The sequence below is a fragment of the Vitis riparia genome, chromosome 2, assembly GCF_004353265.1.
Source record: "Vitis riparia cultivar Riparia Gloire de Montpellier isolate 1030 chromosome 2, EGFV_Vit.rip_1.0, whole genome shotgun sequence".
Taxonomy (NCBI): domain Eukaryota; kingdom Viridiplantae; phylum Streptophyta; class Magnoliopsida; order Vitales; family Vitaceae; genus Vitis; species Vitis riparia.
This window is the reverse complement of record NC_048432.1, coordinates 7,489,344-7,516,595: the sequence shown is the minus strand read 5'-3', so window position 1 is coordinate 7,516,595 and position 27,252 is coordinate 7,489,344. Positions and strand designations below refer to the sequence as shown.

The window sequence follows — 27,252 nt, the reverse complement described above, 5'->3', positions numbered from 1 at the left end:
AGCCATGGCTTCTTACAAAGGAAAAAACTGTCCCATAACCATGCTCAAAGTTGCGTGGCCAGGAAAAAATAAAAATGAAAATTAAAAAAAAGAAAAGAACTTTATCTTTGTATTTCTTTCCCTAAATTATTCTTGGGATTCTTGTCAAAATTTGTGCCAACATTTTATTCCTGTCTTTTCAATGACTGGTCCCCAATCAATTCCCAAATTTTTTATATTTTTTTTTTGTGATTTGAATCATTCTCAAAGCTTGAATTTTCTGTAGATGCTTGCTTGCATACCTCAATCTGTGCAAGGAATGCAAGGATCATTTTGCACAGGCCTACCTGAATATGTTGTAGGCATCCATGGCTGTAAGCACCCGCACAGTCATACCTCCATGCCTGTGCCACACAGCCATGTATGAAAGCAGCACCAATTTTTATTTCATTATTTTTGAAAATTAAAAAAAAATGTACTAGAATCTTGGAATTTAGCTTAGTGAAGGGTATTGGGAATTTCAAGATAATTTTTTTAAATTAAAATTTGGATTAATTATGTTTTATTCTTATCAATTTGATCAATTCTTTATAATTAATCCAAGAAAAAGGAAAGCTAAAGAGGCAAAATATTTCTCCCAATGATGATGACCAAATCAACATACCTCGATAGGGAAGGAATTGAATGTCTTAAAAACAAGGTTAAGTCAGTACTATGACACAGAAATTTGAGCATTGCTCTCAGCATGTGGAAAAGGGGAGAGAGAGAGAGAGAGAGAGAGAGACACACACACACACACACACACACAATAGTTACACGAGAAGATTTGTCCAAACTAAAACTAGTTACTAAGAGAGACATATTCAAGGATGTATGGTGGGAAACATGGTCTAATGTCAGTAAACACATTCACAATAATAGCCAGTCTATGTATCATTTTGTGAGAATTCCCTTGGCACCTTCGTATTGATGATTAAAATATGTGCTACATCCACTAGGTGTCTAATCTTAGAAGGTTCAAAGCACACAAAAAAATATTAATAAGAGCTTCATATTAAGATGTGTCTATAATCAGAATTACCATTAGGTACACACATAAAACAAATCAGTTGCATGAAAGGAAAAAGTTTGTTCAAATTAAAACTAAATACTTGAACAAGAAAAACACATTCAGTTAGCCCAAAGTTTAGGTAATCCTAGATTTTAATGACAAGAAAAGAAGGGTTAAGAGTATTAATGTTTTTGACGTCTTAGCAGATAGGCTTAAAGTAGATCGTATCAGAGTTATATACAACTGTAGAAAAGAGATTGAAGAATAAAAGGTAGAAACTTCTTCTTAATTCTTATGTACAGAGACACGTACACACACACACACACACACATATATATATATACGAAAATCCTAGAACCCAAATTAGGGACTTTCCTAACTCAATTACAAAAAACCCCTTTGATTATGGGATTGCCTAATTCTCTATTCAAAATCACATATTTCCTAATTTCAATCTTTCACACTCCCCTCTCAAGCTTGGTTAATAGATGTTTTCCATTCCTAGCTTGGATATGCTTGCTTGAAACTTTATACTGCTTAAACCTTTTGTGAGTCTATCTGGAAGTTGGTGGTCAGTAGACACATAAGGGGTACAAATCAATCCACTGTCTAGTTTCTCTTTGATAAAATGCCTATCAATTTCTGTGTTTCGTTTGATCGTGTTGCACTTGATTATGTGCAATACTGATTGTAGATTTATTGTCGTGGTAAAGTTTCATTGGTCCATCCCATTTAATCTTCAAATCTTCCAAAATAATCTTCAACCATAGTAGTTCATAGACTCCTTGGGTCATTGCTAGGAATTTTGCTTCCGCACTTGACCTTGCTACCAAACTTTGTTTCTTGCTTCTCCATGTCACCAGATTCCCACCAAGAAAGGTGTAATACCCAATAGTTGATCTTCTATCAATCACAGATCCAACATAATCTGCATTTGTGTATGCTTCAAGTACTAGTCCTGAACTTTGTTTAAACATGATGTCCTTTCTTAGAGACCCCTTAAGGTACTATAGTACACGACTAGTAGCTTGCAGATGAACCTTTTTCAGATTGTGCATGAATTGGCTAATCACATTCACAACATATGCTATATCCAATCTTGTGTGAGAGAGATAAATGAGTCTTCCTACCAAACGTTGATATATCTCTATATCTACCACAGTATCTTCCTCAGCCTCTCCAAGCTTATGATTAGGATCTATTGGTGTGCTTACTTGTTTACACACCAACTTCCCTATTTCCATGAGAAGGTCTGTTACATATTTTTGTTGAGAAATAAACATTCCTTGCTTAGAATGTGCAACCTCAATTCCTAGGAAGTATTTCAACCTTCCTAATTCTTTGATTTTAAATTTCTTGGTTAAACATTGTCTCAAAGTCTACTTCTCTAGTTCATCATTTCCCGTCATAATGATGTTGTCTACATATACCAAAAGAGCTATAACTTCTCTTGAATCTGAATGCTTGATGAACAATGTATGATCTCCTTGACTTTGTTTGTACCTCATGTTTTTCATTACCTTTTCAAATCTTCCAAACCGCGCCTTGAGAGATTATTTTAGCTCGTATAGAGCTTTCTTTAGCTAGGTCATTGCCAAATCCAAGAGGAATTTCCATGAAAATTTCTTCTTCCAAGTCTCCATGCAGAAATGCATTTTTGACATTAAACTGTTGTAGATCCCAGTTGTAGTTAATTGCCAATGATAACAAAATTCTTATAGCATTCATCTTTGCAACTGGGGCAAAGGTTTCTAGATAATCCATACCATATGTCTGAGTGTATCCCTTGGGCACCAATCTTGCATTATACCTCTCTAATGATCCATCTATTTTATACTATAAACCCATTTGCATCCCATCGATCTTTTTCCTACAAGCTAGTCTACCAACTCCCAAGTTTTATTTTTCTCCAAGGCTTCCAATTATGCATTCATGGCTTATTTCCAATTTTCATAAGATAAAGCCTCGGATAGAGTGATAGGAATATAGATATTGTTCAAACTCGTAAGAAAACTCTTATAGGACTGAAACAACTTTTTGAATGACACAACATGGGAAAGTGGATACAAGGGACATTTAGTACATTCCCTCGTTCCCTTCCTGATGGCAATAGGAAGCTCAAGTTCTGATTCAGTTTGTAAGGGAGGATGAGAAGCAGTTACCGCATTTCTAGAAGCCGATTCAGATTCTTGGACTTGTATAAGTCTAGGGATTGGAACTTTCATCCTTGAGTATGCTTTGCCAGTCATTCAAATTTTAACAGGCTCAGTGGGTTACGACTCAAGTTCAAGGACATGAACAATGGGTGATGACTCAAGTTCAAAGACAGGTTTAAAGGCAAAGGGCACAAGTACTGGACCAGTGACTTTGGGAGGGTCAATGGGAAAGGGATCGATGAAATAGGAATCTTGATCCTTGTCTTCCTTGAAGGAATTCTCCCCTTAAAGATAAGGAGCGAGAAAATAAGACTCACTTTCATTGAAGGTAACATTTGCTGAGACAAAAAAAATTTTGGATGGTGGATGGTAATACTTGTATCCCTTTTGAGTTGAGGAATATCCTACAAAAATATATTTGACTACTCTTAGGTCCAATTTTCCCCTGTTTGGATTGTGAACATGCACAAAGGATACACACCCAAATATCTTAGGAATGAGATGGTTTGTGGTTCTCATATTAGGATAGAAGGATGGGAGTACTTCCATGATACTTTTGAAACCAAGGACTCTGGAAGGTAATGGATTTATAAGATGTGCGGCAGTGAGGACGACTTCCCCCCTAATAAGATTTAGGCACATGATTTTGTAACAAAAAGACTCGAGTTGTATCAAGTAGGTGACCATTTTTCCTCTCAGCAACTCCATTTTGTTGAGGGGTGTTGACACATGATGGATGATTCATGAATTATATCTTCATGTTGAAAGTATGGAGTTAAGACTTAATTGAAATCGTCTTTGGCATCATTAGACCAAAACCTCTTAATAGTGACACCAAATTGGTTTTTTACCATCTTACGAAAATTTGGACGAACAAAACTCATCAGATTTGTGTTTTAAGTAAGAAAATCCAAGAGACCCTCGTACAATCATTGATGAAAGGCACGGACCAACATGCATTAGATATATTAGGGATAGGGGAAAGGCTCTAAATATCACTATGAATTAAATGAAAAGGTTTTGAACTTCTTTTATTATTGATGGGAAAGGGTGAATGCTTGTGTTTAGCAAGTTCACATACATTGCAATGGAAGCCCTCAACATCTAATTTATTGAATAGGGAAGGGAACAAAAACTTAAGAGTTCGAAATGATGGATGCCCAAGCCTATGATGATGAAGCCAAATTTTTTCTTTATTTAAAAGATGGTGCTCTGAAAGGAAAGATACGGATGACTCACTTGGTGTCTCAAGGTAGTATAACCCATTCTGTTCTTTAGCAAGTCTAATCATCTTCCCTAAGTCTTGGTCCTGAAATACACAATAAGTAGGGAAAAAGGTCATGATGCAACCCAAATCTTATGAAAGCTTTTGTATAGAAACAAGATTGGTGGACAACTTTGGAAAATGGATCACATTTTTTAGTGTGAGTGTAGGACTAATTTGGACATCTCTTATGCTCGCTACAGTGGTTAAGGAACCATTTGCTATGGTTATTTTCCTACTACTTAGACAAGGGTTATAGTTTTTAAATTGGTGTGACGAATGGGTCATGTGATCTATGACGCCTGAATCTATAACCCATGTTTTGACAAAGGTTTCATCCTAGACTTTTAATCCAATGGAAATAGGAAACTTTGTTGAAAGCACTAGTGAGTAGGTACCTGAAGGTTTCTCAAGAGTTCCCAACAAAGCTCTTATTTTTTTAATCTCCTCTTGATTGAATCCACCCTGTTCCAGGGATTTTTCCCCATTTGGCTAAGCAGAGGACAAATTTGCTTGCCCATTATTCCTCTATTGACCTCCATTGTAACCCCACTCTTTGCCAGATGTAGTTAGCTTACCATGAAGTTTTTAGCATTTTTCCTATATATGTCTAGGTTTTTGACAGTGAGTGCACCATAAGTTATCCCTGTTATCACGGTTTGAAGCCTATAACTGATGAGTCCTTTTGTTATCAGCAGTGATAACCTTCTAATCATTGCCTTTGTTAGCAACCATAGTTGAGCCTTCCATATTTTGAGGTACAAGCATGACACTTGGATCGTGAAAGAGCAACATAGGACTTTTGTTCTTGCTATGTTGTTGAAAAAGGGAACTTCTTACCGTTGCGCCGCTAAGGTCGCACCGCTATCTCATGCTGCCATCCACTTTCCTCATCGTCGCCGTTACCATAAGATCTCATCGTTTCCATTGAGGAAAGTGGATGGCAGTGTGAGGTAGCAGTGTGACCTTAGTGGCGTGACAACAAGAAGTTCCCTTTTTCAACAACACAACAGGAACAAGGGTCACCTATTGCTCTTTCACGATCTAAGTTTGTTGCGTCAATGCGAAGTTGTGTTCGCAGCACAAAGAGGGACACCTTAGGGTCAACAATGAAGGTCGACTATGATCTTCAACTCGGCAATGAAGGCTGAAAAACTTCTCTTCCCAGATTTACGAGCCTAGATCTCTAATACCATGTAGAAGAGAGATCAAAGAATAAAGGATAGAAAATTCTTCTTCTTAATTCTTATGTACAGAGACACACACACACACACACACACACACATATATATATATATATACAAAAGGACCTTCATTTGAGCATTAAATTTGTATACCTACTCTTTGAGAGAGATATTTCTTCTCCTCCTCCTCATTGTAAACATGTTAGGATTATGAGATAGGTATGGGAATACACTGAAAAAGCTGTAAAGGTCAATTCAAGCCTAAGAAATTCAAGTGTAAAAAGGAACAAGAAAAGTCTTGGTTGAGGAGAGGACTCTTGTGTTCGTGGCAACACCTTAAAGCTTGTGAAGGAGCCAAAGGGTGTGCAAGTAGGCAGTTTGCCAGACCACGATAAAAGTTCCGTTGTTCACATTCTCTATTCCTTTGCTCTCTTTAATTTCAACATTTTAATTTCTATTACTAATATTCATATTGCTTCTATTGAATATCTGCTAAAATGGTTAAAAGAGATTATTAACTACTTCAAAACACCCCTCTCAACCCCCACCCCAATCTTTTAGGTGATCACCTAAGTTTTCTAGTCTTCACATATTGAAGAACATGAGGTAGATATGATTTGCTCTCAGTAAACAAAGTCAAGATAACACCAATCAATAGATCATTTTCCGAAAATTCCCTTGGCACCTTCATTCTAATCTTTAAAGTTCTTGCTAAATCAACCAGGTTATATTCTTGAAAGGTGAAACTTCATGTAAAATGTGTCATACACACATATGTGTATATGGTAGTTTAATGAAGGGGAGGATAGTAAACAATTCCTTAAATTTGAAACATTAAGAAAAAAACAATTTATTCTTAATCTAGAAGTTTGCATGATAAATTGCAGAGTAAAGATGCCCTTTTCTTTTTTTTGTTTTATTATGAACCATTTCCCATTATAAAGTGACTTGAATTTTCTTACCAACTTCAATTTCTCTCAAGTTGGTTTGATGTTTTGTCATGATATAGTTAAGAGTCGGTCAGATAATCATGAGTATTACAAGGTTCTGCATAAAAGGCATAGAATCACAGTTTTAGAGTGGGACCTTGCTGAATATAGAAGGTACAAAAACTAATCTTTGGGCAACAACCTAAACCGTAAAGAAGCATAACTATCCATGATATGAATGATAACGATCTGTCGGTGGATTTGGTGCAGCAAATTAGGCAAGATTCATGAACAGATTATAGGAGATTTTTGAAATTATCTCCTATAAATTTTATGTTTATTTTTAAATATTGCAGCTCCTATTTGTTAGGCTAATTCTTATGCTAAATTCCATGTGTACATGTGTATTCCTCTATAGTCAATGTTGTAAATAAATAGAATTGTAAACTCTAAAATTTTTGTGCATGAAAATACAAAGAAGATTTTTTCTCTTTAGCTTTGCACACATGGTATCAAAGCATTCCTTCCTGGGACAATTTTATTTTTATTTTTATTTTATTTGTTTGTTGGTTCTTTAAATCAACAATATTCGTTTGTTCTATATTATTCTCCTATTGTTCTTCAATTGATTTTCAGCAAATCAGTGGCATGTAATTGACATGTCTAGAATTTCTTATGAGGAGTTCTTGGGTGACTCGCCAAAGCAAACTTCTGCCAAGAATTCACAAATTGTATCATCAGGTATAGGAGACAATCTGACTTTCCAAATTACCACTCACATATTGAACAGACAAAACTTCTTAAGATGGTCTCAGTATGTGAAGTTCATTAGGAAAGGGAAATATCGACTATCTAACTGATGCAACAAAGGCTCTAAGAAGAGATGATCCAATATATGGAATGCAAACAACTTGATGATCATGTCCTGGCTTGTGAACTCTATGGAGCCAAAAATCGGTCAAATGTACATGTTTCTCACTACTACAGAAGAAATATGGGAGGCAGTAGGTGAGACATATTCCAATTTAGGAAATTCAGCATGGATTTATGAAATAATGACAAAGATTCATGAGACTAAGCAAGGTGATTGAAGTGTTACAAAGTATTATAACACTCTCAAAAGGATAAAGACTAAGATAAAAAAAAAAAATTATGATGATTTTTCTTTTTGAATAGTTGCACAAGTTTATAATACATCACATAGTTGACTTCTAAGACCTCAAAATGGAGAGACAACTACTACTTTAACTACACCAAATATATAGAGATTACACCAGATTTCTAGGAATTACACCAAACTTCTAGGAATTACACAAATAATTCTGGACATATATATTAATTTATACAGCTATACAATATATTTAGGAAGGAGAATTAAGTCACAATGTTGTCAAATATTCCAACACTCCCTCCCAAGCGGATACAAAGATATTTTGCATTTCAAGCTTTTCTAGGAACTGATGAAATGTAGAGCTTTGTAACCCTTTGGTGAATGCATCGGCCAACTGCTTTGTTGATGTAACATAGGGTGTACACACTTGTCCACTGTGAAACTTTTGCAACTTTTCTTTAATAAAGTGACGATCCATCTCCACATGCTTTGCTCTATCATAATAGACTAGATTGTGTGCTATGTTTATGGCTACTTTGTTGTCATAAACATAGCACACAATCTGAAGATTGTATAACTTAAAGATCTTTAATTACTATTTGAAGCTAAAGTAACTCACAAATCCCTTAGACCATAGCTCTGAATTCAGCCTTAGCACTTGATTGTGCTACCACTAGTTGCTTTTTTCTCCTCTAGGTGATGAGATTCCCTCCTAGTAGAGTACAATACCTAGTTGTTGATCTTCTATCAACTATAGAACCTACCCAATCTGCATTAGTGTAAGCTTCTAACCATAGGTCTCCATTGTTTTGAAACAAAACTCCCTTACCATGGGCTACCTTGAGATACTTGAGTATTTTGTAAACAACTTTCTAATGAGGCTTTAATGGCAAATGCATGAATTGACTCACTACACAAACCACATATGCAATGTCGAGTTTTGTGCATAATAGATAAATCAGTTTTCTTATGATTCTTTGATAAGTACCTCAGTCAACTGCAACCTGCAGGTTCTTCATTTTGCTCCTCTAGTTTGTGGTTTGCCTCAATAGGTGTCTCAACATGTTTGCAATCTAACAAGCCTACCTCTTTAAGCATGTCCAATACATACTTCCATTGAGAAATAAAAATACATTGTTTTGACCTGGCAACTTCGATTCCAAGGAAGTATATAAGACTTTCAAGATCCTTAATTTCAAACTTATTTGCTAGGTATGCTCTGAGCCTTCTGACTTCTTCTGAGTCATCTCTAGTGACCACTATGTCATCAACATAAACTATTAGAGTTGTCACCTTGCCTTGAGATGAGTGTTTGATAAATAAAGTATGAACCCCTTGACTCTGTTTATATCCATTTCTTATCATCGATTTTGTAAACTTCCCAAAGTAAACCCATGGAGATTGTTTTAGTCCATATAGGGATTTTTGATACTGCATATCTTGTTTGCCCACATTTTGTGGAGAAATTCCGAAGGAACATCCATATACACTTCCTCTTCTAAGTTGCCATGGAGGAAGTCATTTTTCACATCAATTTGTTGCAAAGGCCAATTTATGTTTGCTGCTAGAGATAATAGAATTCTAATGGTGTTCATCTTTCCTATTGATGCAAAAGTGTCCTTGTACCATATGTTTGTGTATACTCTTTCACTACAAGTCTTGCCTTGTACCTTTCTAGCAGTCCATCTGCTTTATACTTTTTGTGTAAATCTATTTGCACCCTACTGTTTTCTTCCCTTTTTAGTAGGTCTACAATCTCCCATGTGTTATTTTTTGTCTAATGCTTGCATTTCCTCTTTCATACCCTCCTTCCATGGTTCCATGCTCAATGCTTCATGGATTGATATAGGAATTTTATAGCTTGTTAACTGAGTGGCAAGGCACAATATCAAGGTGAGAGTTTCTGTAAGGACACAAAGGTCACATCTCTAGTAATGTATCTTACCGAGTAGGAGGATGATAATAACACACCTATCCTTTTTAAATGAATGCATACCCTACTAAGATACACCAAATGACCCTAGGATCAAGCTAGTAATGCAAGATATCTTTGAGCCAGCTTGAGGGGGAGTGTTGGCAAATTTGGTGCAGTAAATTAGGCAAGATTGGTGCAACAGATTAGGAGCAACAAATTAGAAGGGATTTTTGAAATTATCTCCTATAAATCTGGTGTTCATTTCTAAATACAGCAGTTCCTATTTCTTTAGGCTAATCCTTAGGCTAATTCCGTGTATCTATGTATTCCTCTATAGTCAGTGTAGTAAATAAGTAGGATTGTAAAGTTTGAAATTATTATGCACGGGAAATATGAGGAAGATTTTTCTCTTTAGCTCTGCATACAAGATCTATAAAGGAAACAACATATGATTGAATTGATGTAAGATAAAGCATTGCCGCCATTTGTTTTCTGAGTCCACTTCAGGGACTAATTAGTATATGACTCAGTGGGTGATCATCTACCTGGCCATCTACACAGTTATTTAAAATTGATTTATTTTCCAAACAAACATAGAGAATCCTTTTGAAAGAAAATGTTTGTTTGCTTCTCATGATTCAAATAATGAAGAAAAATAATGGACCAACTCTAACCTCCCCATCAACTCTCATGGAGCATCGGCGCTGATGCTATTTTAAATTTCCGTTTTCATGTGCACAGCATTTTGAGCTATTTTAGAAGCATGTTACACATTAAGCATGCTCTGGAAAATCTAGCATTATCTACAAAAAAATGCCCCTTAATTAACTAATGGAACAGAACAGTTTGTTGATCCCAGATAATTGAGATAAGGAACTGTATTGATGATAGCAATAATGGCACTCGAGTCAGTGCCTGCAAGATTTGGCCCAGGTGATATCCCAAAAGAAAACCACAACAGTTTCAATGCATATTAAATACCACATAAGAAAAAGAACTGCTTCAAACAATTTTTAAATCTTAACATCAGTTATTCGCCAATGTGAGAAGAATTGCAACATGAAAAGGCACCTTGGGAACTGAGGGAATGAGTTTCAGCCTACTATTGCGGAACTCATCATCGCCATCAACAAAACATTGCAAAAGTGATCCAGGTACTAGTTGCTTTGTTACAAGATAGAATACCATGCTGTAGTGTGTTGATCCAGGTACCTGTAATGTCACCATCATATCATCTTTTACTGCCTCAAGAAGCATGAATTGGCAATGTTCAAATAAATAAATAAATAAATAAATGAGCAACTTACTTGCAGATTTATAGCAAGAGAAAATAGCCCCTTTTCTGAGGCAACCTACAGGAGCAACACCAATCAAAAAAGTAATTCTTAGAACTCAAAGAGGTAACCTTTGTCAAGGAAAGTACTTTATTAATCTCATGACTTACAGTTTCTTAACTCTTGGCTTTTAAGTGCTACAATAATGGGTTTTTGCATAATCCATGTAATGAACTTACAAGGCAGATCATCCACGCACTATTGACCATGAACAGTCTGCTTTACTTATCAACAATTTTATGGAGTATCGAAATCTGAACTATCTATTAGAGAATTATAAATTAGATCTGGCCTCATTCATCTAGTTGGTTCACTTTGGGCTATAAGACAAATGAGAATGCAAGGAATCAAAGTGGTCAAACTTAGAAGGGAAAGGAGGATATGATAGCGGAGAAGAAGAAAAGAGCTGTCACAAATCATTTCCTTTTGAAGAATGCCCGTAGACATGATGTTGTGGATAATGACCAGAAAACAGTTAATAGTTAATAACATTGATTATGACACTTTTCAAGCTAATTCACACACCATTAATAAAAAATTATAGCAAATATGAAAAGTGACCTTTACCTCCAGGTGATAATATCTCTGTGTTGTCATCATACTTTATATTAGGAGTAACTATCTTCTTATTTATTCCATGTACAAGACAAAGTGAGGATATACCTCTGTATGTTTTGAATTCATGGAATATTTGGGTAATTTCCAAGTTAAACGTTTTTAAAACAGTGTCAAAGGAAAATCCACCTCAAAATAAATCTGCCCAAGAACTAAAAGGACCAGGTTGATGTTTTGCACATACTCTAGTCTAACCATGGAGGAGAAGATAGCATCTCCCGATACAATTTCTACCCATCAACGAACCTTCTAGAATACCCCAATCCTCTGTCCTAAGCACCAATTTGCTAAAAACATCAGCTGCAAATGTAAAGAAACGAGAAAGTGGAACACTTAGTTCTGAACCCCTAGACCCTTTACACAACCATTCACTAGCAAAATGAAATTAATTAAACGCAGGCATTCAACCATCTAGAAGAAAAACCTTTTTTAAAATAATCATGGTCCAAATATGCATTTTCCAAATCAATCATAAATATCATCCACTCCCCACCTGAATGTAGTTTCTCATCCACCAGTTCATTAGTAATCTGTCTCCCATGATAAAAACTCCCTAGTGAAGGTGAAGTAGCTTCTTGCTGTACAACCTAGAAACATTTGGATAACACCTTGGCAAGCCAAAAATGTTTTGCTGGAGTCTGAAGTAAGTTTGTAGACCAGTCAACAAACTTATATGCCTAAAATCTGAAGTATAGTTGGTGGGGTCTTCTCAGACCGAGGGCTACAAAGGTGGAATTGGTACTATCATTAACAACACCAAAGTTTTAATCTCTGAGAAGATTGCAAATATGTTCCTTGCAATAGCCCAACATTCATGGCAAAGTGCTAAATAAAGATCATCAGGATCTGGTGCTTCTACCTTATCCATTTGAAAACCGCTTTTCAGGTCTCTTTTTCATGCAAATGACACTCCAACTAACTCACCCTGTCCTCAAACCTGTGGTCAATTCAAATCAACAATCCCCCAGGGTTCTTCATTTGACCCGATGAAGTCACCCAAAAATACTTCAGGTCCCTTGAGAAAAACTATCCTGTCTATATATCACCCCATTCTCATCTGTGATGGATTTGATTAATTTTTTCTTCCTTCTCTCATTCATGGCCTTGTGAACAAATTTAGAACTGCTGTTCCCTCCTGGAACCCTGTTCCATCTCAAATTTTGCCTCTAGCACACTTTCTCCCTCGAAAGAATTTCTTTTCCTAAAAGCTCTAAGGGTTATAAGGTCATTTGAAAATTTGCATACCTCTTTGCTACAGTCCATTTAATTACCTCCAATAATTGATAATTTTCTTTCCCTAATATCCCCAAAGGTGACTATGTTCCAGATTTGTTTTGATACCGTAAATTCTTCATAAATTTGTAGCTCTTCCACCCTTCTACCTGAAACTTCCTACACCACTCACTCACTGAATCTAAAACCGGGATAAGGAAACCAGATATTTTTGAACCAAAACTGAACCCCAAGTTAATGAGTTAGTGACAAACATAATAGATAATGATCAGAAATAGGATGGATAAAATTCTTCTAATTGAGACATGAGGGGTTCTTAGTTGGGAATGTAAGTTAATATTTTTTTTTTCCTTGTTCTTCCATTTTTTGCTATATTTCTGCTGGTAGATGCTTGTACTTTCTCTCTACTTTCTATGTATTATTAAAATGATAGCTACTCTTTCAATGTTCCCAAATTTTTTCTATTTACATAATTCTTTTCTAATTTCCTTCCAAAAAATAAATAAATAATGAAAATGCATGTTTTGCACTTAGAAACTTGAAGTAGAAAAATTAAAATATGTTCTATTTTAGGAAAAGAAGAATCTCCAGAAAAGAAAAAAAAAAAGTCCAAGCATCAGCAGAAAAATTACAATTACATATTCTTGTCTGGACCAATTAATTGATGTAGCACAAGGAAAAAAGAAAAAGATTGGGGTTCTTGTATGAGAAACATATAAAGATATTTGGAAATGTATAACATGGATTTAAACATCAGATGGTCTATTTAAGAATCCCTAAAGGAAAATCCTCACTTAAGCGACACAATGGCAGCATAGGTAGGGCAAACGCTCTCTCTAATACCTTGAGAAAATGATATACATGGATAACTTAATACCAACCTGCACTGCACAGCCAGGACGCCTTGCAACATGATCAATCCGTTTAATATCCTTAAACCAATCAACAGCTACAAGTTCCATTGTATGTTTTCCAGCAGGAATCTGCATGTACATAATGCCAAAAAGATGAACCATTACATACTTCAAATGGTTTTAAAGCTAACCCAATGTCAAGATGGACAACATACAAGTGAAAGAAGGAAAACAACAAGGTCACCTTGGATTTGTCAGAAAAGAAATGCTTACTACGAACTCTGAAGTTGTTGCCATCAGATATTGTCCAACAGTCACGACCATCATCGTTGTCATTCCGTCGCAGATTGCCAGAAAAACAGGACAAATCAATTTGATCTGTTGGGTCCTCTTCCAAGGCTTCAATTCATTAACAACATTGTGATTAAATGTTCTTTGATGTTGAACACTAAGAAAAGGATGCCAGATGAATAACTTAGGCATCAACAATATGACCAACCTGTTTGTTCGACTTCATTATATGCCTGAAATAAAGAAAATCCAATTCAAGAAAATATGTAGTACTAAATCAGCAAATAAAATTTTACAGAAGAGAGTGGAATGTAAACCTCTTGTTCAGCCTCTGCTACTTGAAATTCTTCATCCTCATCAGAGAATTCGTCTAGCATCATGGAGTTTCTGCTGGCAGAATGTAATTCATCTAGTGAAGGGAAATCCTTGCCAGCAGGCTCCTGATTCTCTTGATTCTTTTGTGAAGACACAGAAGCTGAGGTCATATTGATCATGACTGGGATCCTTGGAGCCGTATGTCTTTCATCTGATTGAGAAAACCATTCACGCAGACCTGTTAAAATGGCAAAGCAACAGTCAGCATTAACTAGAGTAAAAAACATTACATATTCTAAAATTTTTCATTGGAAATGGATAAACTAGTAGATATTAAGCAAAATGTAATAGACAAAATTAACATTTTTAACAAAAATGAAAAATAGAAAAGGGGGAGTGTTAGTTAATTTGATCAATACATTGTTGGACCATTTCCAAAAGCTTAAGCTTTTGTAAGTCTATCAGAACTTTATCGCACATTTACAAAAACTTTGTAGGAAAGGAAATGGAAGGAAAGGGAATCGGAATGTAAAGGAAAGAGAATAAAAGAAATTAGAATCATAATTTCCATTGAAGAGTTAACAAAACTATTAGGAGAGGGAATGAGAATGAAACTGATTCCTTTGAAGCGTTCACTAGCAATAAAGGAAACAAAATGAAATATATAACTTTACTATAATGCCCTTATATAAAAAAATTTCACCTTTCTCATTGTAGAGGTAAAATTCATTTCTTAAACGTATTGCATTTTTCTTTTATAATGCTAATTTAATCAAATAGATTTGCATAAGAAAAGCTTTTCTTTTATTTTCTGATATATATAATTTTACTTTAATAATTGTATCTATTTTATTTTGTGTCTGTGATTGCTAAGCAAGAACATGTTAAACAATAGAGCATAGGAATGAAACTTATTTCTTAAATTTATTATAATTTTTGTTGATAGAAAAATATCCTTCAATTTATAAAATTGACATTTAATTAATTTATTCTCTCTTTTTATTAGCAAAAATTATTACTCACATAACAAATGGCTATAACATGGATAATCCACAGTATTATATTGGAGGTATAATAATTATTACAAATTAAAGGTACAAGGGAAATTAGGCAATCCATTTCCAAAATTTGATTCCTCAAATTTGAGGAATCCTATTCATGAAGGAGGGTGGGAAAATGGGATTCCTTGAATTTGGGGAATGGGTTTCCTCAAATTGTGGTGGGGTCCACACATTTTTCATTCAACATTCAAGTAAACAAAGCAATGGGCAGGAAAGGGAATCACTCCCTTTCTTTTGATTCCAATGGAATCGAGTAAACCGGTCGTTAGTTCCTAGGGGTTTTGCTAGAAACAAATGCTTCTGTGGAAGAATGTAATTAGAAAAGGTTACAGCTGTATTTTTGTAATTAAGGAGAGGATTAGGACAGTCCCATAATCAAGGGGATTTGATAGAATTAGGTTAGCAAAGTTTCTATTTTTTATGCTAAGAATATTTGTATAAATATGTGAGATGTATAAATTGAAATCAAGGAAGAAATTTATTCTATTTACCTTCCAATTCTTCATCTTTCACAGTTTCTAAATACATTTGTTGGTGCCACATGCAGAATGGGGTCCCAAATAGAGATGGCATTAGTGATATTGATTTATATTGTTCATCCACTCAAAACCTTAAGAAACAAGTTGAGAAATAAAATGAACTTACATGGATTATCATATTAAGCAAATATGGAAATAGTATCTAAGATGTTAAGCTAATTGTATCTAGCCTGAACCCAAACCAACAGTGGAACCTGACAAGAACCTTTTCATCAAAGATCAAATGGAACTTCTTTACAGAATGTTTGGGAAAACTCTAAACTTGTCCAACACTTTCAATTCTTCATCCTTCTTTGCTTAAACAAGTAACTTTTTCAGCTCTAAATGTTTCTTGTGACTCTAAACCTTGGTTGATTTAGGGGCTTCAAATCACATGACAAGTTACCAAACTTTTTTTCATTCTTATAAATCCAATTCTAACTCTGGAGAAGTTATTGTTGCTGGTGGGTCCTTCACACCTATTATTGGAAAATTTCAATGGCACCAAGGCTTACTCTTGATTCTATACTTCATGTTCCGAAATTATCTTATAATCTCCGCTCTATTAGTAATGTACAAAGTCTCTAAATTGACATGTGATTTTTTATCCTTCTCATTGCATTTTTAGGACCTAACTAAAAGGAAGAGGATTGGCAGTGCCGAAGAGAAGGAGGGACTGCATTATCTTGATTCCAAGGCTAAGGAGAATGCTCTAGGATATGTTTCTAAGGTGTCGGAAGAATATGAGGAGCAGACATGGTTGCTACACCACAGATTAGGTCACCCAAGTTTCTTATCTCTCAAAACTTTGTATCTGAATTTCTTTGTCAATGTGGATGTCTCGAAGTTTCAGTGTCAAGTCTATGAGTTAGCTAAAAGCCATCATGTATCTTTCTTGTTGAGCAATAAAAGGTCTGAAATTCCCTTTTCTGCTATCCACAATGATATTTAAGACCCTTTGAGAGTAAACACTTGTAATGGTTTCAAATGGTTCATTACTTTCATTGATGATTTTTGCTGAACAACCTGTATCTATCTCTTAAAAGGCAAATCCGAAGCTGCCCTAACCTTCAAAGCATTTTAGAAAATGATTCAAACCCAATTCCAGAGCCAAATTCAAATTCTTAGGACAGACATGCGAGAGACTATTTCAATTCTATCCTAAGTCCATACTTGGTGGAGAATGGGATTGTACACTTCTCTTCATGTGTAGACACCCCTGAACAAAATGAAGTAGCTGAGAGAAAAAACAGACACTTGTTGGAAGTAGGGAGAGCATTGATGTTTTCCAGGAATATTTCTAAGTTTTTATGGGGAGAGGTAGTTCTTACATCAAAATATCTCATAAACCGTACGCCATCTAAGCCACTTAACCTTAAAGTTCCCATTGACCTTGCAAAACAAGCCTTTCCTAGTGTCAACCTCTTTGGATCTCTATCTTCTCGGGTATTTGGGTGTGCAACATTTGTCCATGTTCATGGGAAATATCAGTCTAAGCTTGAGCTAAGAGCCCTTAAATGTGTCTTTGTTGGATATTCATCCACTAAAAAAGGATAAGAGTGTTTTCACCCCCTCCCCACTAAGAGAGCCTTTGTGACCATGGATGTAAAATTCTTTGAGAGTTTATCGTATTACTCTTGGACCAGTTTTCAAAGTGAGGAAAGGAGAGGAGAAAACCTGCCATATCTTAGCCAGAATAAACCTACAATCACTGTATTACCTAGTTTATTGGAATTCATACAAGCTAAGACTAACTTTGGAGGACAAATTGAGAATGAAAATCCAGGGTAGATGGAAAAATAACCAATCAGGGAGAGAAAGTATGCATGAACAACAGTTGGACACTACTCCAAGATCTAAAGAAGGTGACAAAGAAGTGGTAAAAACGTTTGTGATCTATACTAGAAGGAAAAGAGACAATCATCCTCCATTTATAGTCCCAAATTCTCCTTCATGCGGCCAATCTTCAACTTCGGAAAAAGATATGGAAAATATTTCTCCTTCTTTTTTTGCTTCTTCATCTTCAACTTCTCCTCTAAACTCTAAACAACCTTGCTCTTTATTGGACATCAATCTAGATATTCCCATTGCCATTAGGAAAGGTGTTAGAACCTACACCCAACATCCATCAGCCAACTTTCTCTCCTATCACCGGTTGAGATCAACTTATTAGGCCTTCACCACAAACCTGTCCCTAGAGTTTATCCTAAACACTATTAAAGAAACTTTATTAGATCCTAGGTGGAAGGGTTGTCTTTGAAGAAATGAGTTCCTTGCATAAAAATGACACATGGGAAGTGGTAGAATTGTCTAGTGGCAAGAAAACCATTGGATATAAATGGGTCTTTACCAATAAGTGTTGAGCAAATGGATCTATGGAGAGATATATGACTAGGATGGTCGCCAAGGGGTACATACAAACGTTTGGTATTAATTACCAAGAAACTTTTGCCCAGGTTGCAAAGATGAACTCCATAAGAGTTCTCTCTATTGCTCCAAATTGTGATTGAAATCTACATCAATTCGATGTAAAGAATGCTTTTTTACATGGGAATCTTGAAGAAAAGGTGTACATGGAATTGCCCCCAGGTTTTGAAGAGTTAAACAGTTCTAGGAATGTTTGTAAATTGAAGAAATCCTTGTATGGCCTCAAGCAATCACCTAGAGCTTGGTTCGAGAGGTTTACCAAGTCTCTAAAACTTTGTAGGTTTTATCAAAGTCAAAGAGATCACACGCTGTTTTACAAACAATCCTCACCAATGAAACTTATTGTTTTGATTGTTTATGTGGATGGCATAATTGTCACAAGTGATGATTAAGAAGAAATATACAGGTTGAAATCACTTCTTGCCAAGAAGTTCAAAATCAAAGATCCTGACAATCTTTAGTAGCTCTTGGGAATGGAGGTGGCAAGGTCTAAAGAGGGCATCTTGGTTACTCAAAGGAAGTATACACTCGATCTCTTGAAGGAAACAGACATGATAGGATGCAAACCAGCCAAGACTCTTATGGATCCACACCATAGGTTGGGAGCCAAGCTAGAAGGTGTTCCAGTTGACAAAGGAACGTATCAAAGATTGGTTGGAAGATTGATTTATCTCTCCCACACTCAACCTGATATTGCTTATGCTATTAGCATTGTAAGTCTATTCATGCACTCACCCTTAGAATGTCACATAGAAGTAGTACTATGGATATTGAGATACTTGAAGGCTACCCTAGGAAAAGGCCTAATCTTCAAGAAGCATGGTGAATTACATGTAGAGGCCTACACGGATGTGGATTGGGTTGGTTCAATTATGGATCGAAGATCAACCACAAGTTAATACACATTTATTGGGGGCCATCTAGTCACTTGGAGAAGAAAGAAGCAAGAAGCAAAATGTTGTGGCTAGATAAAGTGCAGAGGTAGAACACAAAACTATAGCCCTAGGCATTTGTGAAGTTTTATGGATCCGAGGGCTATTAAAAAAACTTGGATTAGAACTCAATAAACCAACAAAGATTCACTGTAACAACAAGGCTGCCATTAGCATTGCCCATAATCCAGTTCGACATGATAGAATAAAACATGTTGAAGTGGATCAACACTTCATCAAAGAAAAAATTGAAGTCGGGCAAATCACAACACCCTTTGTTCCTATAGGGCAACAACTTGCAGATGTTTTGCATAAAGGGGTTGTCAAGTACCGCATTTGATTTCATCGTGAGCAAGTTGGGAATGCACCAGAGCAAGTTGGCAGGATTAGAAAACGTGGACTTTTGGGAATAGTAAATCAGGGAATTTATTCCCTTCTGTAATGCATATATCAACTGTACAACTATAGAATATTATAGTTAGTGGTTTTCCTAACTAGGTGCAAAATTATAGGAGTTAATTTCTTTTTTTGATTGTATCTCCGATTTCCCTTTTTTGATTCTAGGAGGTAGTCTATAAATTGTACTTACTTTTCTTGTCAAATAATAAGAAATCCTGATTTCCAACTTTTAGTAATCTTTTTTTTCAAGGAAAATTGAATGAACGCCTTGTGCAGATCAAGAGAGAAATTTGGGATGGAGATCTCAAGATTGAAATTCTAGAATTTTGGGAGATTGTCAAGGTGAATGAGTGGCCGATCGGTTACAAAATGCAGATAAAGTAGATCTTAAGACATACCGCAAATAAGAATCATGTAGCAATTCAGCCAAGAGAAAGAACCTCAACTTAGTGGGACCAGCTTTGGTCTTGCTACAGAGAAAAACGGTAGCTTGAAATTTCAGATCAGGAGAAGCAGATAAGGAAGATTAGGGATGTTTTTCCTTCTTTACAATTACTCTCAATTGATGTACCATGAACTATCTAGAATGGTAGGCAAGAAACAAGATTGATAGATAGTTATTTGGAGGAATTCTTCAATCTCATTCTACAGAATAAACTACATGAAGTTGAAGAGCAGAAGGCTGTGCATTGGAGGATTGCAAGTTTGCAACAAAGCCTGCTGGGTGGTCTATATCAGCATGATCTTTGAAATACTTCCCAAGTATATATGGGAGCTAAATGTGCTGAAAAAAAAAACACAGAAGCAGCAATAATGAATCAATGATGATTTCAGGCAATCTAAGTCTGGAATATCTAGAAACCTGCAACAGCAGTAGGAAACAATGAAAGGACAACCCAACCATGCAAAGAAATCAGTGGAATAAAGGGACAAGATCACAATCCACTATGCTTGGATTAAAGTGCTTCAAGTGTGTAGAACTGGTTCCCAAATCCTCTGAAAGTAGAAAAGCACACAGCAGTGGAAGTAAGCAGCTTATGATTGAAGAACATGACAATGAAGGTATGCTTCCAGATGGAGAAGAGGCAGAATATGATGACTCAACAAAGAAAGCAATCTGCTTGTTTTTTTCTTTCTAAAGGATCTCTTATTCTTCCTTATAAATCCTTCATTACATTATTATTACAATTCTCTGTTTTCTTTAAAAGAAACTGTGAGTATGAAAACAAAAATATTGTGCAGAACTTAGTGAACAACAAGACATTTTAGGGATGACAGAAAATACTGTTTTAACTTGAAAACAAAGCAAATTGAAAAATCATATGCTGAGTGCATTAAAGATTCCTACACCTGTCCACATGATAATACAATACTGTAGAGTTCAATAACAATATAAGAAAATGCAACAATGTGGAAGTGTTATGCTGTGACCTGCACGATAAGTATTTTCTTTATATATGTTGTGGGCCCATTCCCTAATAGCTTAAGCTTTTGAGACAAGTAGTTTTTGTATTATGTCATCAGCTCAAAGTTAGAGGGTTGTAACAATTGAAGTATTTGCTTTGGAATTGAGGTTACTGTCTGGCAATAAAAATTACAACCACACTTCACAAATAAACATTTTGAAAGTGCTAGAACTTACCAGCAACACCATTTAACATTTGCAGTAAACAATGTTGCTTGAATGATGAAAGATAACCCACACCCCACCCTTTCAGATCAATTTGCATAAGGTGCTGCACTTTTGATCGAGGCCTTCCATGCCGAGGTTTCAAAGGGGAAATGTTAAATCCGCCACCTGAAAATGAATAACAGTCATATAGCCTAGTGATTTGGCTTAAGTTGACTATATTAAGATAACTAAAGATCCATATGTTCCTAATTTAAGTTTAGTCCCAAAATTATTAAAAGGAGAAATAAAGAACTATACTCTCAATATGGGCCCGCACAAATCCTGGCTGTGGACCACAGTGCTCATGCTCCCTAGAACGAAATAACACAACTGCATAATGACAAGAATGCAACATGGATATTTCCAATATTAAAAATAAGGAGGAAGTCAAAACCAAACAGGATTACTCAGAACATTTACCATAGCTTCCATCATCATTTCGGCGCCAATAACGCACATAGCAAAGATCACGAGGCCAGACGAACCTATCATATGAAGTAGGAAACATAAACTCCTGTATGAATTCTAAAGGAAAGAATCGATGCTATATTTTCTAAAAAAAAAAAAAAAAACATTTAGTTTACATCCTAAGGTCAGAAAAGTTTTTATATCATTACAAGAGCAAAGCCATAGGTTTAATCATATTTGACATAATTGAGTAGTGATAACACTTGCATTATGCAAAAGAGTAGGCCAGTTAACTGAGAGAATAACTACAAGCAACAAACATTTGAGACAGAATAATGGACTTTTAGTAGAAAAGAACGTCCACATTTAATTGGTCAGTATACATAGCTAATGATTTGATGCTTCTTGTGAGATCCCAACTCACATCAATAAGTCTTTTCACAAATAGCTGGTAGGACTCCTAAGCTGTTGATTGACTTGATGCTAGTAAACCATTTCAAATCCTTCGTTGCAAATTGAAAATAAAATGATGAGGTTACATATGCTGGGCCTGAGTCGCCTGACAGAGCCACACACAAAAAACAATGGCCTTTATGAACCAAGGCTGTATTATCGGGCTCACTAACTACAATTCCTAGTTGCACTGTATAGACTCTTAACCAGATTGCACATAAAAGCATGCAACATAAAATGAAGTCTAAATTTATAGTTGATGTAAAGCTACAAATATGACATAAGAATAGAAGATTCAGCTCAAGTTCAATCAGAACCTGGATTTGGATTTAACTGAGCAGAATCAGCTCCCAAAATTCTTTCTTTTCAAAGAGTAAGAACATAAAAATATGTTATATACTTATTAATGGTCTAACCATGGTAATGCTCTGAAATTTGTACTGTTACAATCAATAGTGTGCATCCTCTAGGATGTTGAGAGAGGCAGCTGCTGCATGCCAATCTAACCAGATGTATGTCTCCATTAAAAACCACAAATTCAGACAGATCACAACAATTTTATGATTGAATTCAGAAACTAGCATAAAAAAAATAAATAAATAGTAGCTATGTGAACTGTTTAAAGATCAGATCTGCAACACTAGGATATGACACTTGAAAGGATTACACTGCCAGCACCAAGTTTCCTAGATGGTACAGGTTACTGTGACACCAACAAACTATAACATTTGATGGTACATAGAGAAAAAGATTATGGACAGAAATCCAAGGGTCAGAGTTCTTTGTTGGCATTTCAGGGGTTTCAAGAGAAATCCTTCGGGAAGGCTACTAGGAAGGGGCCTATGCTAGTTTTGATGTGATTTGGAATGATGGGAACACTAAGATCTTTGACCATCCTTGAAGATCCATTGATTACATGTGGGAGAAAGCTCGCTATCTCACAATTTTCTTGGCATCTAACAAAAAGTTCTCTGCATTTCATAAACTTGATTATGTAGAGCAAGGTTCATTTTTACCACATGAAGATTGCTTAGACGAGGTCTGAGTGGGCAATCTTCCTGTTGAGAATCTTAAGCTCAATTTTTATACTTTTCTTCAAGCAGTCTGGCACAAATGCAGACCAGTGGTATGTTCAAGCACCATTAGTTCCTAAGCCAACCGGCTTTGGTTTCCACTGAGGTAAAGATCCCAGAATTATTGTAATAATTAATAGAAATCCTCAATGGACAATAGCAATCTTCAGGTGGAAGGGGATTCAGCTATTGCTCTCTAGGTGCCTTAGGATGGATAGGACCTTGGAGATACAACCCATGAATTTTCAGGATAGTCAACCCTTCCAGAGGTTTAGAATACTTGTTTTAGTAGAAGCCTAGGTATGGCAAGTAGGTAGGAGATAACTTGGCTAAGTGAGGAGCTGCTCCATCAAAGACTTTTGTTAGGAACTACCTCTCCCATTGAGCTTAATGGTTCTTCCAGGGAATACCTAAATGTGACTTGTCAGGTCATATACTACTTCCTTCTTCTCTACCTCTAGTCTTCCAAGACATCATAGCGAAGACTTCATCAGAGAAACAGAGCACAAAATGTTATTACAACAATTATTTTTTAATTGTATTAATAATAATAAAAAATTATTATCAACAGTTGTGTTACATGCAATTATTCTTCTCCAATTTAATAAGTTCAAGACTGCCACTTTCCATATCCAATTCATAATTGGATGGCTATCACTCACAATGCTGTAACCATTTCAAACACTGAATGAAGTCCTGAATTTAAATTTAATAAGATAAATCAAATCTTGCTTCTGGTGTCTGTTAAAATTTTCCAACCTCGAGGTTGATGTCAAACTAATTTACTTCTAAGTGATCACTAGTGAAAAGATATGATCAACCAACCAACACTAAACCTTATATGATAGTGGGATCTACCAAATAACACCACATGACAGATAGGCCAAAAAAGTAAAGCACCAAACCTAGGGTGAAGATCAAGAGAAAATACTTCCCAAAACATAATTCAATATCAAAACACTCTCCCTTATAGACCACAGATAAACCATATGCAATATCAAACATAATTAATACGTGAACACAAACCTTTTTATAAACCACAAATAAGCTACTTAAGATAGTAAAAGAAACTTAAATCTTAAAGATACAAAAAAGAAAACAAATAATTAGTAACAAATGAAAAAAATTTATGATCCACAATAGTATTTCTGAATCAATAAAAGAAAAAAATTTAAGATCACCTACTTTCTATTTTATCTTCTTTCTCCTTTGTTATACATCTTAACTTTTTGGCAAGGACACAATTTCATTTCAAATCTGGCACAATCAAAGTAGATAGGTCAAAGGTTCTTTGATGCAGTGCTAGTGTCTGTATAATCAAATTTGATACAAAAGATGATACATAAAAGAACCTTCAATATCTCTATAAAAAAATTTCATTTCCATGTAATGCTATGCACCAAAAATAGGAAGATTGAAGCTCTTCTTTCATAGAATGCCATTGTACCGAATTTGAGTGTGCCTTAATGTTCCACTACATGCATTGTTTATGAATTGAGGCTCATGGTTACGTTGCTAAATCGATTTTCATGGATACCAGTTTCCATGTCCTAATGTAAAATAATGCCCTTTGTACTTGTAACTTCAAGTGGAATCCATGTTTTTTTAGCCTCCAGTTGGATCACATATCAGTACCATCAAATCATGCTAGCTAAAATATCAAATTCAATAAAAAAGAAATCAATTGGGAACATGGGCACAGAACTGAAAGAGTCAGGATCAAATTTGACCTTATGCAAAACATAGAACTTTTATACCATTTAAAACTTCATGTGGGACTGATATTATTCTAACCCACATTGATATAGATACTCCTATTATACATATAATGCTAAAGTAACTTATTAGCCTATAAATAAGGCTAATATGAGTAAGATGGGATTGATGATGAATAATATGAATTTTTGTGCAGGACTTGCAATTTCCAATGTGAGGCTCTAAGATTTGTCTTCTAGATGAGACTTCTAGAAACCTTTGAGGCTCCAAGATTTTCTATCTTTTCTCACTTATCTATTTTCCCTTTCTATATCCTAATTTCTTTTCCTTGGTGCCATATAGTTAGTTCATTGTTCCTTTCCTTAAATCCTATTGAAACCCTAGCCTACCAAATTTGATTATGGACAACCATCCTAGGATTTTCCTACATCATAACTTGACATTGCTCCTACAATAATAGAAAAATTAAAGCAATAAAATTGCAACTTGGTCATATAGAAGGGATAGCTCCCAGACTGGTCAAAATTCTCATCAGTTTTTAATTTCCAGAACTGCCATATGTCTAATGGCTCACTTAAGGGAAAAAAACTATATACTAAATTGACAATGATGCAAGAGATATTGATCCCATATCAGTTATTTTGAAATTTCCACACACAAAAACATCGAAAACATAATTGGAAATTGTTGAAATTTGGCATTCAAAGTTAGGGTTTTAATTTAGGAAAGTATTTTAGGAATAAAAAATGAGAGATCATTTAGGATGATTCAGTTTCCTAATTTCAGGAGAGAATCAAGCTAGATTGATATTTTCTTATTCAGTCATTTGTGTATATATGTGTGTATGGTGTGTACCTAAAAATCAATAAAGGAATTAAGAAATTCTTCAGAAATGAAGAAATTTGAGGGAGAAAAAAAATACTTCTTTTTAGTTTTCTCACAACTATCAAACTGATTCTTGCATCAATATTTATACATGAATGGTCGAGATCATCTGCCTTAGAAAAAAAAAATCTAATCCTTGATTTTAGGAGAAAATCTTTCATAAATCAAGAAATAAAATTAGAATAGAAACAACTATATCATAGTTGTGTATACAGCTATCTATAACACAGCTATGACACAGCTGTAGCTGTAACACTGTTGTGTATACAATTGTACTTTCTGGATTTCCTCTAGATTTCCACACTCCTCCTCAAGTTGATTTGTAAATGTTGATCATTCCCAGCTTAGATCTCAAGTCTTCAAAGTTGGTTCTAGAAAGTGCCTTGGTAAGAATGTTTGTTGTTTGGAGAGTTGTTGGAATGTAAACCAATGAAATCGTCCCTTTTTCCATCTTCTCCTTAATAAAATGACAATCTATTTCCACATACTTCGTCCAATTATGATGAACCGAGTTCTTAGCAATACTTATGGCAGCTTGATTGTCACAAAACATCTTCATAGCTCGTTTAGGAGTCTCTTTAACCACGTTCTTTCACAAATTCTATGTGCCATAAATTCTACTTCTGCACTACTCCGAGCTATAATAGATTGTTTCTTGCTTCGCCAAGTAACCAAATTCCCCCGTACATAAGTGCAATATCTTGAGGTTAATCTTTGGTCAATTATGGAGCCATCCCAGTCTACATCTGTAAAAATTTCAACGTTTCTCTTCTGTGTTCTTTTGAACTAGAGTCCCTTTCTAGAGTCATTTTGAGATATCTTAGAATACGAAACACAACTTTCATATGTTCCTCGGTTGCATTGTTCATGAATTGGCTAACCACGCTAACTAAAAAAGCAACGTCTGGTTTCATGTGAGACAGATAAATGAGTTTCCCCACAAGTCTTTGATATCTCCTTTTATCCACTGGAGCACTTCCTTTGACTATTCATAGTTTAGTAGTGTAGTCCATTTGTATGCCTACAGGATTACACTCAAGCATCTCAGTCTCTGTTAGCAAGTCTAGGACATATTTACGCTGGGAAACCACAATACCCATATTTGATCTAGTAATTTCCATCCCAAAAAAATATTTAAGATTTCCCAAGTCTTTAATTTCGAACTCATGGGCAAAAATACTCTTGAGCTTGCCTATTTCTTCTTCATGATCTTTAGTCAAGATTATGTCACCCACATAAACAATGATAATGGCAGTTCTTCCCTTAACAGTGTGTTTCACAAATAAAGTGTGATCAGAATGACACCAGGAGTAACCAAACCTCTTTACAGCCTTGGTGAAACGATCAAACCCAAGCTCAAGGAGATTGTTTAAGACCATATAAGGAATTTTTTTAGTCTGCAAACTTTGTTAATGTTTGTCTTAGTCTCAAGACCTGAAGGAATTTTCATGTACACTTCTTCTAAGTCACCATTGAG

General features: G+C 35.4%; 1 protein-coding gene across 2 annotated transcripts in view; it reads right to left on the bottom strand.

Annotated features, from left to right (window-relative positions):
* LOC117927459 (protein ENHANCED DISEASE RESISTANCE 2-like) overlaps positions 1–27,252 on the bottom strand; it is an 84,459-nt gene that overhangs the window by 3,104 nt on the left and 54,103 nt on the right. For both annotated transcript variants that reach the window (XM_034846946.1, XM_034846948.1), the window contains 9 exons: positions 21,661–21,725; positions 21,499–21,570; positions 21,211–21,366; positions 14,234–14,469; positions 14,125–14,149; positions 13,870–14,024; positions 13,653–13,754; positions 10,897–10,941; positions 10,661–10,801 (listed from right to left, as the gene is read on the bottom strand). In XM_034846946.1, the coding sequence (XP_034702837.1) occupies positions 10,661–10,801; positions 10,897–10,941; positions 13,653–13,754; positions 13,870–14,024; positions 14,125–14,149; positions 14,234–14,469; positions 21,211–21,366; positions 21,499–21,570; positions 21,661–21,725 (997 nt within the window). The remainder of the gene's footprint in view (positions 1–10,660; positions 10,802–10,896; positions 10,942–13,652; positions 13,755–13,869; positions 14,025–14,124; positions 14,150–14,233; positions 14,470–21,210; positions 21,367–21,498; positions 21,571–21,660; positions 21,726–27,252) is intronic.